At 40.0% G+C, this 14,995-nt stretch overlaps 1 protein-coding gene across 1 annotated transcript in view; it reads right to left on the bottom strand.

Annotated features, from left to right (window-relative positions):
* Nucleotides 1–784: 784 nt before the first annotated feature.
* BLTP1 (bridge-like lipid transfer protein family member 1) overlaps nucleotides 785–14,995 on the bottom strand; it is a 55,357-nt gene continuing 41,146 nt past the window's right edge. Inside the window, exons 30-46 of the mRNA XM_040065410.1 lie at nucleotides 14,618–14,791; nucleotides 14,208–14,328; nucleotides 13,256–13,402; nucleotides 12,783–12,910; nucleotides 12,470–12,672; nucleotides 10,926–11,123; nucleotides 10,064–10,275; nucleotides 9,684–9,835; nucleotides 8,648–8,798; nucleotides 7,662–7,814; nucleotides 6,185–6,425; nucleotides 5,411–5,559; nucleotides 4,764–4,983; nucleotides 3,941–4,099; nucleotides 2,384–2,559; nucleotides 2,117–2,292; nucleotides 785–1,508 (exon numbers count right to left, since the gene is read on the bottom strand). Of these exons, the coding sequence (XP_039921344.1) occupies nucleotides 785–1,508; nucleotides 2,117–2,292; nucleotides 2,384–2,559; nucleotides 3,941–4,099; nucleotides 4,764–4,983; nucleotides 5,411–5,559; nucleotides 6,185–6,425; nucleotides 7,662–7,814; nucleotides 8,648–8,798; nucleotides 9,684–9,835; nucleotides 10,064–10,275; nucleotides 10,926–11,123; nucleotides 12,470–12,672; nucleotides 12,783–12,910; nucleotides 13,256–13,402; nucleotides 14,208–14,328; nucleotides 14,618–14,791 (3,484 nt within the window). The remainder of the gene's footprint in view (nucleotides 1,509–2,116; nucleotides 2,293–2,383; nucleotides 2,560–3,940; nucleotides 4,100–4,763; nucleotides 4,984–5,410; nucleotides 5,560–6,184; nucleotides 6,426–7,661; nucleotides 7,815–8,647; nucleotides 8,799–9,683; nucleotides 9,836–10,063; nucleotides 10,276–10,925; nucleotides 11,124–12,469; nucleotides 12,673–12,782; nucleotides 12,911–13,255; nucleotides 13,403–14,207; nucleotides 14,329–14,617; nucleotides 14,792–14,995) is intronic.

Below are 14,995 nucleotides of genomic sequence, written 5' to 3'. Positions count from 1 at the left end.
GGATGAGCAAGTTTTCCCTTTCAACGCTCAGGAGGCTAAAAACAGTATAAGAAAATTTACATTTTGTGCAGATATTGTAACTGTGGATATGATATTCTGTGCATGAAAGACACTGGCATCTGTTTAACAAAAGCTCTCATTTGAGACTTCCTTAGATTTTGCTCTTTAGTTAAAAGAAATCCAAAGAAAGTACAGCTATAGAGCAACTATATCATCCCCCGCACATTTACAGCAACCTAAGTTCAGCAGCAAAACGAAAGATTAAGTCAGCTCTCAGATTTACTCTGCTGTGCTGAAATACGTTGGAAATAGCAATAAACACACTAGATCTCAAGATTTTAGGTGAAAATATGACCCAAACACCTGTAACTTTTGTGGGACTTCACCAAAATCAGTATTTCACCTTTCCTGCTCTCACAACAAGGCTCACAGATTTTTTTTTCCTGTCAGTCATTCTCAAGGCAGAAACTGTCTCCCCTTAAATGGCTTATGCACATGCCTGCGTATTTTCACAGAATGATTATAAACAGCATTTCCAGTATCCCCTTGAACACAAAACAGCACCTCAGGAGAACAAACTCAATCCACGCTACGCAATTAGTGAGAAAAGTAAAGCTTTTCTTTTGTAAATCGTCTTGGTGAGTAATTACAAGCTCCCCTCCATCCTCACCACTTGCCCCTCTGATCCAAGTTAGATGCGGCGGGCAACTTTCAAAAACCATCTCACGACCAAGCTTTAGAATGCCCCATTTAAACAAAAGCACACACACTCAATTATTTGGGCTCACGATTTCACTTTACCTGTTGGCCCGAAAGTTTCAGAAGACTTTTCTAAGATGCCAGTCGGATCAGAAATGAGCGAATAGAAGTTCAGCAGCTTATACATGTTTTGCCAGCACTCCGCAGAGGGCTCGCTCTGTTCCGACACAGTAATGGAGTCGGAGTCGTCCATGTGGATCGTCACGTGGTCAACCACGTCTTTGGAGCCTTTCCTGGACACTTTGGAAGTCCTCCTCTCCGACCTCCCCAGGGAATTCTTGTTGCGAGACTCCTTCTTGCTGTTGTCGTTGTTCGCGCGCTTGCTCTTGGCGTTGTTCACCCTGGTGCCTCCGTTGAGGCTGCCCCGGGAGCTGCGGCTGAAATCCGAGGAGCGGAAGTCCCGGTGCTTGCGCGTTTTGAACGTGGGGGTCGGGGAGGCCGAGCCAGCCGTGTACCTGCTCAGCTTGATGTCCGTCTGCGTGGCCTTGATGTCATCGATCATGGTGCTGAACTGGTGGATGAGGCGCACCAGGGCCATGTCCACGTGCTGGCTGATGGACTGGCAAGAGATGGTGAAGTTGCAGTGGAAGGTGTTGTAATAGCGCTTGTTCAGGTCGTGGAATGAAAGGGCATTGGTGGAGTTGTGAGGGGTGCACATGGATTTCTCCATCACCACAGCGCTAATGCTGAAAGTCTCTAACATCAAAGCCGGTTTGAATTCCAGAGGGGGAAGATTGACAGCTCCTTGCCTGAGGAAAGGTACAAGTTACTGCTCTGCTGCTTTCCATGAGAGGGAGATTCAAATACATTTTTTACACCGCTTACATCTAATTTAGTGAACCCAGCCTTTTCCTTCCCTTAGGATATCACCTTTTTACCACAGTTCTAAATATAATAAAATGATCTTTTACAGTTTCATATTGCATGCTACTAACATAGAAATCATCCAGTTCTGTGAAACCTAGCCTGGCATGCAATCATTCCGTTATATCCTAAAGCTTTGCCCAAAATCGGTTTGGGGGAGATTCAGCATTTTCAGAAAAAGTCACATCATTATTTACAGGATTAATTATTAAACACCGCTTCAGAGCCACTCAAATTACTATTATTCCCACCAGCTCTCCCCCTTCCCCAATCTCCAATTTTCAAAAGCAGCGGAGATTCAAACAGTTACAATTCCCAAACCATTCCACAAGAAGATTAAAAAAACTATTTTAACAGGAAGACAAAATGAAAGATTAGAAGAATAAAGGGCTGCTCCTTATCCTATAAAAGCGCTTTGGAAATCTGTCACCATGTGAAAAGCCTAATTTCTGTTCTTTAGGCAACACACATATTTTTAAATCTCTCATCATACCTTCGGGCTCGCTTGCTTTTCCTTTCCTTTGCTGTGTCTGAATCAACAATATCTGCTCGGAGGCAGTCCAGAGTTCCTGAGAATGAGAGGTACTCTCCAAAGTACATCCTGTAGCACAGGGGCATCGCATCCTGCGACTGAATGCCCGTGTAACTTAGCAGAGGTTTGAAAACAACCTACAAAACAAAACCCATCCATTTAGTCATGAAAGGCCTTGATTGCTTCCACACTCTTGCTCGCCGTTTGGTGATGTGCAAGCCCAGGTACCTGTGCATCTGCCAGCTGGACAGCAGGAAAGCCCTGGTTGCCCTCTTCTATTCCTGCAATGTCATCCTGGCTGGTGCTGTGCTGTGAGTGGGTGCCATCCAGGGTGTTCTGGTCGCTGGACAGAACTGTGTTGAAGTCTGAAGCAGAGGGGATAGTAGGAAGATTGGGTGCCACACCTGGAAAATAAATACCCATGGAACACTAACACCACAGCAAATCTTACCATCACTGACTAGATTAATTCAGCAAGATGATTGATACAGATAAACAAGCCGCAGTGAGGTCTGTAACCTCACAAAGGGGGCATTCAGGATAAAGAAACAGCCTGATATTGCTGGAACAGGTAGAGATAGTCCAATTCAATTTTGGAAAGAGTCTTTCTGCAGAGAAACACATCCCAGTTTACAAAGGAGCCACAACAGTTCAGCACTATGTACAGCACGATGATGTTTGTAGCATCAGACTCTTGGTTCAGTATTAAAAACAAACTAAAACAACTTCTTATTGACTAAGATAAATATAGCACAGTTGAAGGAGTGTTAACAGGAAAAAGATTCAAGTATAGCATTAGTGAAAAAGAAAATTAAGACTCACATTGAAAAGTCTGAATGATGACAGGCCAACAAGAAAAATAAATGAGCTGCAATAAATTGTTACACATCTGGTTCTTTAATACACCTAAGACTTTCAGAAATATTTCATTTTCTTCATTCCCTTACACCACTTAAGCCATTCCTAAGTTACTCCCAAAATATGTGATTATGTTTAGTCTCAAAATTGAACTGAGAAAGAGCAGGGATTCCAATGCACAAATCACAAAAAGAACGTATGCAAATTAGATCAAAAGTAGCCAAGAAAACCAAGGAACTCGGCAACAGAGGATAATTTTATGGCTTAACTTTTGGCAGCTACACTGACAGTTCCAAATGTAAAAAAACCCCTAAATTTTTGGAGGCAGGATGAGGCAAAAGAAACCAAGTTTAGGTTTTGCTTAAATCCCACCTTTTCGTTTTCCAGGTTGCTGGGAAATCCCACAAGCAATACTTTGAACTAATTAAGTTCTGTTGATAAATCACTCTGTGATCGGAATACGCAAAGCAATCACACAGAGTCAAGAGATTTTCGCAGGGCAGAGGGTTCCTCCGAGAGAGCTCAAGGCTGAGCCAAGGCGGAGAGCCTCTGCCTGTTTATTTCTTACTTTTTATACATTTGTGGGTCTGGCTGTGGATTGGCTTCTGGAGTTTTCACCCCTCAGCCAACTGGCCAGACCAGCCGTCAGTTACAATTGTTTTCAGGTTAGAAATATGCAGACAAAGGACAGAGAATGAAAAACAAAGGATTTGTTTATGCTACATGTGTGAGAAAAAGTGAAAACTGCTCCTAATATTGTACAGTAGCTAAAAAGTCTGACTCCATTTTATGAACAATCAAAAGGCTTTAAAAAACTCAGAAAAACCAGGGTGACATCACTCCCTCAATTACTTCCAGTCAGAACTGGGCAAACACAGGCACAGCCACCCCAGAAGCCCGTGGAACTCAGCTGCAAATTAGCAATACCTGTTGGAAGGCTGTTGTGCCCAGACTTGGTGGCAGGACTCTCCTGTACTACGCTGCCCCTGTTGCCCACAGCGTTGGACATCCAGTTATAGAAACTCACGGAGGAGGGCTCAGACAGCAAAGGGTGCTCAGACAACATGTCTGTGGCCACGGGATTTCCTGTGCACATAAAGCAGAAACTTCAGCGTTTCTTGCATCCAAGTCAGCAAAAGCAAGGAACACGGCACGATTTCACTGACAGCACCTATTTACTATAAAAATAAGCCAAATTCTCAAGGTTTATTATTATTATTATTAAATTACGTGTCAAACCGCTCTACAGGTGCTACCACAGAAGATATACATGGCACTAGTGGATGTTGTGCTACACATGGCTTTGCATTTGCTCATCTCTACCATTAATTAGAGGAAAGGACTCATTAAGAAGCCAAAATACCTTTTTTTCTGAACAATATTTCAGTCCCTGACAGCAAAGGAGAGAGGTTTTAGAGAAAATACAGTGTCATATACAGTATGAAATTTACATATGAAGAAAAACTGATAACAATACACTCGGAAAAATAATACAGAGCATAAACACTTCTGTGTTTCAAGCTTCTAAAATATTTGTTGAAAAGCCCATTACTAAAAATCTGCAATTTATCATATGCGAAGTAAGGTACTGAAATATTAGTTTCAGCTCTCTTTTTGAGTTACTTGAAAGGTAAAAAAAAAAAAAACCAAATACAAAATGGTTCTTTCCTTATACATTCAAAAAGACTCGAAAATTATGCTACATCACACCTGTTTACGATACATCATACTTTTTTATGCTACATCATACCTGTTCTTGTTAAAGAACTACTTTTAACTGCAGTTGAACTTCTTTGAGGAGTCCCTTCCAAAAGGTTGTGCAGGCTAGGAAAGCTCCCAGTGAGGTAACTGAGCAGACTTTCTTTCCTTGGACTCTCCCTGACCCCCATTCCAGAGCGGCCAACGTGCACTGGGGAATCCGTAGCTGTATCTCCACTGGTGTAACTCAAGGAATGATATGGATGGATGCCCTGGGAGCAAAAAACAAAGAAACTAATGAAGTCTTGTTGAAACGGCAAAAACAAAGCAACATTTGGGCTGAATACAAGGTTGAAACACAGTAATTTTACTACAAGTTACTGGAGAGCTTTGCCAGTCTTCAATTTTGTATCATGACAGTTAAATCCCTGTTTCTGCTGCCATAAATTAAAGATCAGAGGCTATAAAAGTTAGGGCACATTCTGAAATGATGCACACGAAGTTAACTGGCAAAACAACAAAGAACAGATGTAGAATATAGACCAGCTGCTGGAGCATCCCTTTTGTAAGGTCAGGAGGAGACCTTCCATGTGCTATAGTTACTTTTTGCATGCATTTATTCATCTGCAGCTGCAGAACTGCTCCTGAACGGGCCAGCTACAACCCTGTTTGCCCTGGTGCCCAGGCCTGTGCTCTCACCTTTATTTTCAGCACAGAATCACTGTGAGTGTGAGTCTTGGACAGCTTCCTCATGATCTCAGCACCAGTGACAGGCCCGGAGGAGGCGCTGGCAGGGGGAGGGCGATTGGCTGTTCCTTCCAGGAGCATCGTGTGCTCACTCACAGTAGCTGCACCCAAGCAAAGAGTTTTTCTCATTTAGATATATTTGGAGAGCCAAGATTATCTGTTATCAGGCACATTTATCTACAAGCAGTCATGAACTTCCAAGTGCTCACATACACCTACACGGTGCTGTCTGATTTGTAGACATATAAGAACACCTCAGACAGGGTTCTGCTGGGTTTCATTTAATAATCCAAGTGCTTCCGCTTAATCAAAACAGATATCTGAGAGAAGGAGGCAAAATTTTCCATTATACTGTATGACTACATACAAGTTTCTCACACAAACATCTTCCGGCTTGCTCTCTTAAAGCTGACTGGCTTTCAATTGAAAGGTAGCAAATAATTAAGCTGATTTCTTTTGTGCAGGAAAAAAACAGACAAAAGATGTGAAGAAAGAGGTGTTTCCTGTTTTGCTTTTCCCTGAACAAGCACTAATTATTCTAGCACTATTATTATCATTGTTAGCAGCAGCCTCAGAACAAAGGTGATACAAGAAAAAAAAAAAAAAAAGCTTGATAATTCTAAAAAAGGAGACTACAGTGTGTCAAGCATTAGAACCAAAGAAGGCACAAACGTCTGGAGCTGCTTGTCTCTGTGAATTTTTATGTAGGCAGTAACACGAAAATACCTGCATCAAATTCAAACTCTGCTCCATCAGCACTGGTGTCACTCTGAAGGCCCCCTCCATTGTCCAGTCCAAGGCCTTCCTCATGCTCGTGGCAGGCATTTGGCTGCAGTTTCATTGGCTGGGCTGGTCTGTGCAAGCTGACTCCTTTAAAGGCTGGGGTGACCACAATGAACTTCATCCACTGCCTTGCTAAGGCAACCAGACCTTTCTTTAAGGTCACTAAGGCAGGAAGGCCATCACTCTTTAAATTAAAAAAAAAAAGAAAAATTCATGTCACAGAATTTTGAAGTAAACTGGAGGGGAGAAAAAGTCAAAGCACTCTTAAATCTCTGTGCTTAAAAGGCTTATGACAAACATGCTGGCACCACAACAAGATCAAGCAAGAAGCCAAGGAGCTGAGAGATAAAAATTACAGCTTCATTGAACACAGTAAATACATTTATCTACATGACCTAAGGATCTAGCCCAAGGGGCCAAAAATAAACAACAGGAAGCAGGTTTGTTAAATATGAAGCTAAAAGTACTTGAATAATTATCAGGCTCTGAACTACAGGCTAAGATTCATAGCAACTCTGGACAAACAGAACTGAAATTAAAAAGATTGTTTTTTCCATTGTTCATAAGCAGTATTTTAGGAACATAAATTTGAGACCAAATACAAGGATTGTTTTGATTACATCACTGAATTGTCCTAAAGAAAACAAAAGTTTGGTATTTTGACCACAAATCAAACTGTGCTATTTCTGCCACAAGCTGTGCTATTCCTGATCACTGGCTCTCAGCTGAATATGCTGAAAACCAAAGTGTTTAAATCTGACAGCTGTGGAATTGGATTATGAAAATGACACAAAATCAGGAATAAACACTCCTCCCTTATGCCTGATGTTTGTCCAAAAAACTGTTTCCCACTACAATCTAGACATTTACATTCTAAAGCCATCAAGAAAAGTATTCAATTCTTAAACCCTAGTCTGTACAATTCTAGTTCCTTCCTTAAACTGTCTGCATTTACCCCAGCGCTTCTAGAAGACATGAAAACTAGTTCCAAGGAGAGAATTTGGAATAAACTAACCTGTTCATGCACTTGCCTCAATAATTGAGACTTATTCAATTTTAAAACTGTGAAAAACAAAATCTTATAAAAATGCCACTGAAATATGATAGAGAAGGAATGAAATCTGCTCTAAAAAAGCCATATACAGTTTTAAAGGCATGCCTTTTTGGTTTATGATATCATGTATTTACTAATAAAGTAGTTTGATGAACATTATGCAAATATACAGGTCATAGCAAAAATAGCAGATGTCAAAGAAAACAAAATGAGAGAAACAATATCTACTTATCACTTTAAAGATGCACATGAGTTTGGGTTGTATTTTCTGGTTTGTCAACCTTCCTCAAACTGTTGCCAAATTTAAGACCTGGCATATCTGAAACTAAAGGACTGAGATATTTCCAGTTTTCCTGGGTAACTCACCATAGTGGCATCCTCAATAATGGAGTAATTTGCTTGATGAAGGTAATGGTGCAATATATTACACAGTAAACAAGAAGGATTTTCTTGCAAGAAACGAGCTACTTTGGTAAGCCTGTTGTACTTGCTTCTCAGAGGGAAGTGCACACTTTTATTCTAGATTAAAATAAAAACATTTTCAACATATGAACATACTTGCAAACAGAGCATCAATGACAAGATCTCATCTATGAGACGACAAACTTCTAACCCCATTTCAAACTTCTGCAACGAAGATTTGCCTCACGGCTCCCCACCTTATTTTAAATACTGCATGTGAAAAAACATTCTGGATGCATATTTTTTTTATATGAAGCAATAAAACATAAGCCTGGATTCAAATTGCAAAGCTTATAAAGTTACTTTTGTACTAATAGACGCATATGCAAAGCTAGCTGCAATTTTCAAAGAAACAGTTTATTCCTAGTTAAATGCAGAGCAGTCCCTTTTTCTAATTTGGTTTAATGCCAGAAAGAGAGTAGGAAGCAGAAACACAAAGGAAGGTAGGAGTAAGAGATTGCTGTAAAGGATAATTTTTGAGCAGAGCCAAAAACCAGCATCACACTGAAGTCATCCATCTCACTATGCAAGACAGGATCTCAGTGTGGGTATCACGTCAAAACCTTCCCACTAGATGGTGCCAATCAAACCAACAGCAAAGAAAAATACTTCATAAAATACAGCAGGCACTACAGCCATACTTCTTACTCTTATTTTACCTGGAGATGCACTCCTGTAAGAAGCATGAGGCTTCCTCACCAGTAAAAGCTCTGAAATTCAGACTGTGTACAAAAAGAACATCTTTTTGTGAATTCTCGTGACCAATTCCAAAGGCTCACGAGAGATGCTTTAAGTCTACCAGCAAAAACATCCAGAATTCCAAAAATGCAACATTACCAATCACACTGTCCTATTCTGATATGCTCATTGGCTTGATAAAGGTCATTTACCTCTAGAGCTTCTGTCATAATGCACCCCATAACAGCACAGATTCGCAGGGTTCCTTCTGTTTCCAGTTTATTTAACGACGACTTCACCTGATCAATGGGAACAAGCCAGGCACCAACTGCAGGCGTTGCAGTGCTCAGGAGGTTCAGCTGCCTGTGAAGACAAATAAAGAGAAGGGTGTTCACAGGCAGCAGCAGCCATGAGCAGGATTTTCTGATGCTGCTATGAGCGACAGTCAAAGATGTGGGACATTCAGGCAAAGTAATAAACACAGACTTACTGCCCAGAAAGCAAGAACTGGCAAAAAGTACCTGAGGCAATTTTTGTTTCACTCACTTACACACTCGTCGTTCTTCCCACTTTTGCTACTGCTATTCCTTCCTTTTCCCATTTGTATTCCCTGCTGAAATCCTACAGTTTGAAATTCTCATCACTGACTGAATCCCACATGAAGTGTTACATGTCATGGAGGACTTTTGCTAAAGGGCTGAGGCAAGAGTACCCCTAACCTTTCTACCTTTCTAACTTACGGCTCTATACTGACAGACTGAATATTTGGCTTATCCTACATATATAATGTGAAAAACTATCTTAGAAAGACACATCTTGAACTTTATAGTGCAGTGGCAGTCAGATCATGGATGATATCAGGTTGAATACCAAAACCACTGAGCCATTCTCTTCACTAGCAACTCACCTAATCAAAACAAACACCTTCCCCTGCCTTTTCTCCTTCATATATCTCCATCTCACCAGAAGCTGTTAGTGGAGGCTTTTTGTTTCATTTGGGTTTTTTACTCTTCCTTTTTTCTTCTTTTAATCACGTCTAACTAAGAATTTTCTAGCAGCACTTCCACAGAAATTACAACAGTAAAAAACTGAAGCAAGCCTATACTGTGATATAGACAAACTCAAAATTATCATTTCCAAAGAAGCTGCAAAAATTATTGGAATTCCAATCAGAACCTACCAAATACAAATGCAATTTAACAAAGCAGAACTGCCATTTTCCCTCTTTTACATCAGGTAAAATCATACCTTGAATATATATGGGCTGGGGAGCGCACATTGGTGGGAGCCGCAAAGCTAAACCAAATTTCTTTGATTGTCAGCTTCATGCTGCAGGAGTCAGGGGGAGGAGGCATCAAGGGGATATCTTTTTTCAGATCATCCGATTCAACACCTTCATCCTTCAGAAACGAGGAATCACGAAGTTAGAAGGGAAACCGCCTCCCAAAATTGTTACACTGAAAGGCACTAACATACCACACACATGCTCACAATATTTTTTTGAATAGGCATTTAGGCAAAGAAAATTAGACTCATGCTATCCACTGCTGACCCTGCAGAAAGCTGGAAGTTTAGTGTCTAAGCAAACAGGATGAGTGACCCATCATTTCTCCCCAGTTTGAACACACCTGCTCATCTGAAACGGAATTTCCATTAATATCTGAAGAGGGACTTATTCTGTCACAAGGGAGGTTATCTTCAGACACATCAGTGTTGTAGCCACTGCCAGTGGGGGAATCTGAAGAGTTGTTCGATGCAAGCAATCCACCTCTCTCTGTGTCTCTTGATTTACCCATGACTCCAAATGTGTTGTACAACACTGCCCCAGACTGTCTTCCCCCTGTAAAAATACCCACACTGTAAAGGCTGGCAGCACATCAATAGCTGTAAGTTATGCCCCATAGAAAAGATCTGTACTCAAACAGAGAAATGCACATGATTTTGGCTAAACAAGATGCATTACCATTTTATTCAACAACTTATCACTACAATTTTGAGCTTCTGATGGTTTACCACAAGCAGATGAAGAGTACTCACACAAATACTTTTAAAACATTATTCACTGAAAAAAAAAAAAACCAAAACCAAACTAACCCGGATGATAGAAAACACACATATACTGTGGGGTTTTTTTCACTTTTTGTAGCTAGCTTTCCTCTCCCAGAGCAAAACTCTGGCTCTATAATGCACTCCTTGTGGATAAAGTGAGGATTTGAGTGATCAGTGAAAGCATCAATTTCAACCTTAAGTTTAGAAACTGAAGAAATCAGCTTATACAAAATTCTTTCATATGCTATTATTAGTGGTACTTACAACTAAAAATGTTTTTATTGTATAACCTGTGAAATTTATTTACCACAGACATGTACTCTTCAGTATCACCTAGATTCAACAATTTCTAATCAAATAATAGCTAAGCCAGATGACCTAACAACAGAATTGTCAGTAATCTCATAAAATAAAATAACATAAAACCTTTAGAAGCTTTACCTTTTATAGTTAAATTTTCAATTCCACACTCAAACATTATCCAGCCCCACTTTTCTTGACTAGGACCAATTCGAGCTACATCTGGAACAGCTTGTTGATCCGTTTCATCCACGAAAGTGAACTCATCCAACTCTTCCAAATTAAAAAGAACTTTTGATTTCCCAAAAGGAATGGCTGTTATTGCACAAGTTCCAATATCTGTGAAAATAAACATATTTACTACTTTGTTCCAAAACGGGAAAAACTTTACATCTTCCAAAAGCTCTCTAAAGTTTAGAGTGTTTGGGGGGAGTTATCCCTTCAGTATTCCTTAAACAGGGCAGGGAAGAAAGAAAAAGCTTTAACTTGAAGCACGATCAATAAAAAAGAAGCAGAAAAAAAGGGAAAATAGCCTTGCTCCTGGTGTGTTAGTACAGGCAGGATAATGTTTAAATTTGAAAAAAAAACATGGACAGCAATATTTTACATCATTTTATACCTAATTGTCAAATACTTCAGGAAAAGAACTACACTGAGTCACTTTATATCCTTTCTAATCCTTACTCTCAGCCTTCAATTTGTAACTGCATCCACTTTTGAAGTAAACATGTAATGCTAAGATCCTTAGAAAGGTTCTTCTCAAACCTTTTAAACCAAAGATGATGTCTTTTCTTGCTTAGAACTCCAAAACTGGCACTCTTGAATGCCCTGACACAGGGCATTACTTCTAGGATTCTACCCATAACAAAGGAAAAAGGGAGGCGATCGCTTCAGTGTTCTCTCTTTTTGTTTTCCTCCGATTTCATTTGCTCACTCATCATTGCACAGCAGTAAGATTTTCTGTTATTTATTGTGTATTTTTTAATCATCCTGGCTTTACAGATACTTCCTCATCTCTAAAGACTCCTGTTCCTTATGGAGCAGAGTTAAAACTGGTATAGTTTCCATCAAAATTGAAGCAGTTTAACAAAAACTGCCTCTACTTTTGGTCATCTTTTCATGGTTAGTTTTTCCGGGATCACGAGTTACAGCAAAATTTAACTCATAGCTTCTCGAAGGCATTTCCTTAACACAAACAACAAGGAAGTCAATTGGGTAGAGCTCATTTTCAGCTTTAGAGTCATTACAGTCAAAAATCTACAGGCTGTCATGCTGAGATTGCTGGTACAAGAGTGTTAGAAAGTAGTAAGTAGTAAGAAAACTAATAAGTCTAGTTCATTCCCTGCAAAAGGTGACAAAAAATGGTAGCTGAAAAGAGACCAGCTGGGAGGAAGGGAGCTCAGGCCTCAAATTCCAGCAGTGCAGGTCAATATTTACAGGACAACATATCTGCCACACAAACTGCTTACAAGTTTGTCTTGACAGCTTTTAGATCACCTAAGTTTATATCTAACACGTTGTGGAATAATAATTCATCTCAATCTTCTTTTTTAAGTATCTGCAAAAGCTCTGGGTGCAAGTGGCTTTTTACCCATGTTGATAAAAATCCTACAACCAAACTACAAGATCAAGACCAACCGTAACTACTTGCTTCTATTAAAACTGACATTTCCACATTTTAATACCTGTTGTATCAAGACCTCTAAGCTGTCCATGAACACGATGGATGTTCAATTTAGCAGCAATTTCTTTTCCTTTTTCTGCTCCAGAATTGGATCTCAGGGAGCCAGAAGACTGGGGCTGCATTTTGCTGGTTTGGATATAACGCTCAAATGTGACAGAATTCCTCCCAGTTTCTGCGTTGTTGGAAGCCTCCTCAACTATACCCCTTTTCAATATCAGGGAGGAAAAAAAAACGATTAAGCAAATCTCAAACAAACCCAATCAAATGAAATATGTCTGAGGTTTATGCCAAATAGTGACATGTACTACTCTTACCTGTTCATTCGAACTTGAGTAGCAATTCTATCAAAACACAAAGCTACTAAGGAAACGTGAGTCACAGTTTTGCTGGAAGAAACCCCTGGGGATTCATCCACAGATGCTTGTAGCAAACACAGGTTCACCTGTACATAAAATTCCAAAGAGTAAAGACATTTAGAAAAGCATGTTACATTAATCACCAGTTTCTGATACAACCTTGTCTTATACTTTCAGTAAAAAGAAAAATAAAACCATCACACCTAATTTAAAGACGTGGAAGCCAGTTACCCCTATGGTGGTTGATATTTAACTACTGCATGTCTACCATCATGAAATTAAGTGCAGCTCCAAAATTCAAAACTTTAGTTCTCTAGCACCAATGCACAGCTTCACTTCAGCTTTTAGGGAACAAACTGGGATGCAAAGTAAGGGCAATTCTGTGAGGCTCTTTTCTAATGATAAGCCAAAAAAAAAAAAAAAGCTGTTACCTTAGGAACTGTAACATTGGCCTGAAGACCTTTAATTGTCACATTATCTTGCTTAAGTGAGAGATTGGTCTGTGCTGGTCCCTGGTTTGTTGTTCCTGTTGTGGTGGTGTCTATTTTTGTTCCTCTGATGTCTTGCTTCGAAGACAACTTGAAGAAGAGAGAAAAATAATTTATTATCACAAAATCAAGAGGTGCTGAGCTCAGGAGTAACAGGATATTTTATTAGCATCGGAGCAGGAAGAGATTCTGACTTTATTTTAGGCAATTTACCATGATTTCCAGAACAAGGGCTGCAGCATTAAGAGATACAGTAGGTCTAAAACCATAAGGGCAGCAGTGCCATTCTGCAGTAAGCTTACCAGACTTCAGCTGGAAGTTTGAGTTCTACACATGTAAGTTATATAAATCAACTTACTATGAAGGAAATTATTAGTGTCCACTACACTGTGAAGTCTAAGAAATCATAAAATATAAATATGCTCATTATCTTGGACAGAAAGAACACCTAATTCTGTAGAACTACCATACAATTCTTTTTAAGTTAAATTAATTTTTTAAGGTCTCAGATGAACTGCAAAAAACTCCACAGGCACTTTCACAGCTCTCGCTAACTACTATAAAATAATAAATAACATCTCGCTGAGATGAACGTAATACTTAAGAATATCAGCTATAGTAATTTCCAAGAACAGAATGTGCCATTTGATCTTATGTAAATTACTCTAGACCATCCAAAACAGAAAAACTTCAATCCCGTAGAAGACTTCTGGACAGTGAAAGACAATTATGTAAGAGTTGATTATGAAAATGCATCTAAGTATGCATTCCAAATTAATATAGCATTTAGCTATTATATCTCAAAACACAAAATCCAGTTAAATCACTTTCTGTGTCAGATATAGAAAAGAGCATTCTCTCAAATCCAGGTGGCTTTCCCTTGCTCCTTCCTCACATTTTCTGAGAAGCTGGTCTTGCTGTTCTGCACGGCATCCCTCAGGACTTTGCAGTGCAGGTCATCCACGATTGCTGCCGGGTGCCGAGAGCTGGCACAGTGCACCATGGCCTCGATGTACCTGCGAGGGCAAAACAGCCACAAGAGACCACTGCAACTCCCAGTTTCACATGGCACACCATCAGCCAGGCGTAATTAACACCACAGAGGGAAAAACAAGCACTGAGAGACAAAGGGCACTTCCCATTCTTCCAGCCACCTCATAGGAAATGCAGAATCACATCTGCTGGGCACCAGGCCCTGCTGTTCCATCAGCTGTGTTATTCAATCCCTTTGCCTAAGCCTTTGCTGGACAGAACCGAACAGCTGTGATTTTAACACAGTTTTTAGAACTATCAAAATAAAATTACCTATCCAGTGCCTCTGCTACAAGAGGAGTGAGAACTACATCGACAGTTCCTTTTACTTCCACGATTGCCGTTGTCCGTGTCTGGAAGACCGGGTGATCCAACGTCCACTCCTCTGTTATTGTTTCATCATCTGTATTCTCTGCAGACTTCTTATCCAGAGGAGTGTAAGGTGTGCTAAACAAGTCAAACACACACATCAGGCTTTGTAAAAACAAACACACAAGAGTTCTGCCATCATTTTAATCCTTAATAAAATCCACATAACGGCACATTTCTTTTACCGTATATCTCAGAAATTTTAAAAAAACAATCCCTGGGTAAGGCCCTCCCTAGATTCAAGTTCAGCTTCTGGGATGGACACTTGCCATCTGCACCTCC

Source organism: Hirundo rustica, chromosome 5 (genome assembly GCF_015227805.2).
Source record: "Hirundo rustica isolate bHirRus1 chromosome 5, bHirRus1.pri.v3, whole genome shotgun sequence".
In the NCBI taxonomy this organism is placed as follows: domain Eukaryota; kingdom Metazoa; phylum Chordata; class Aves; order Passeriformes; family Hirundinidae; genus Hirundo; species Hirundo rustica.
This window is presented reverse-complemented; position numbering and strand designations above follow the sequence as displayed.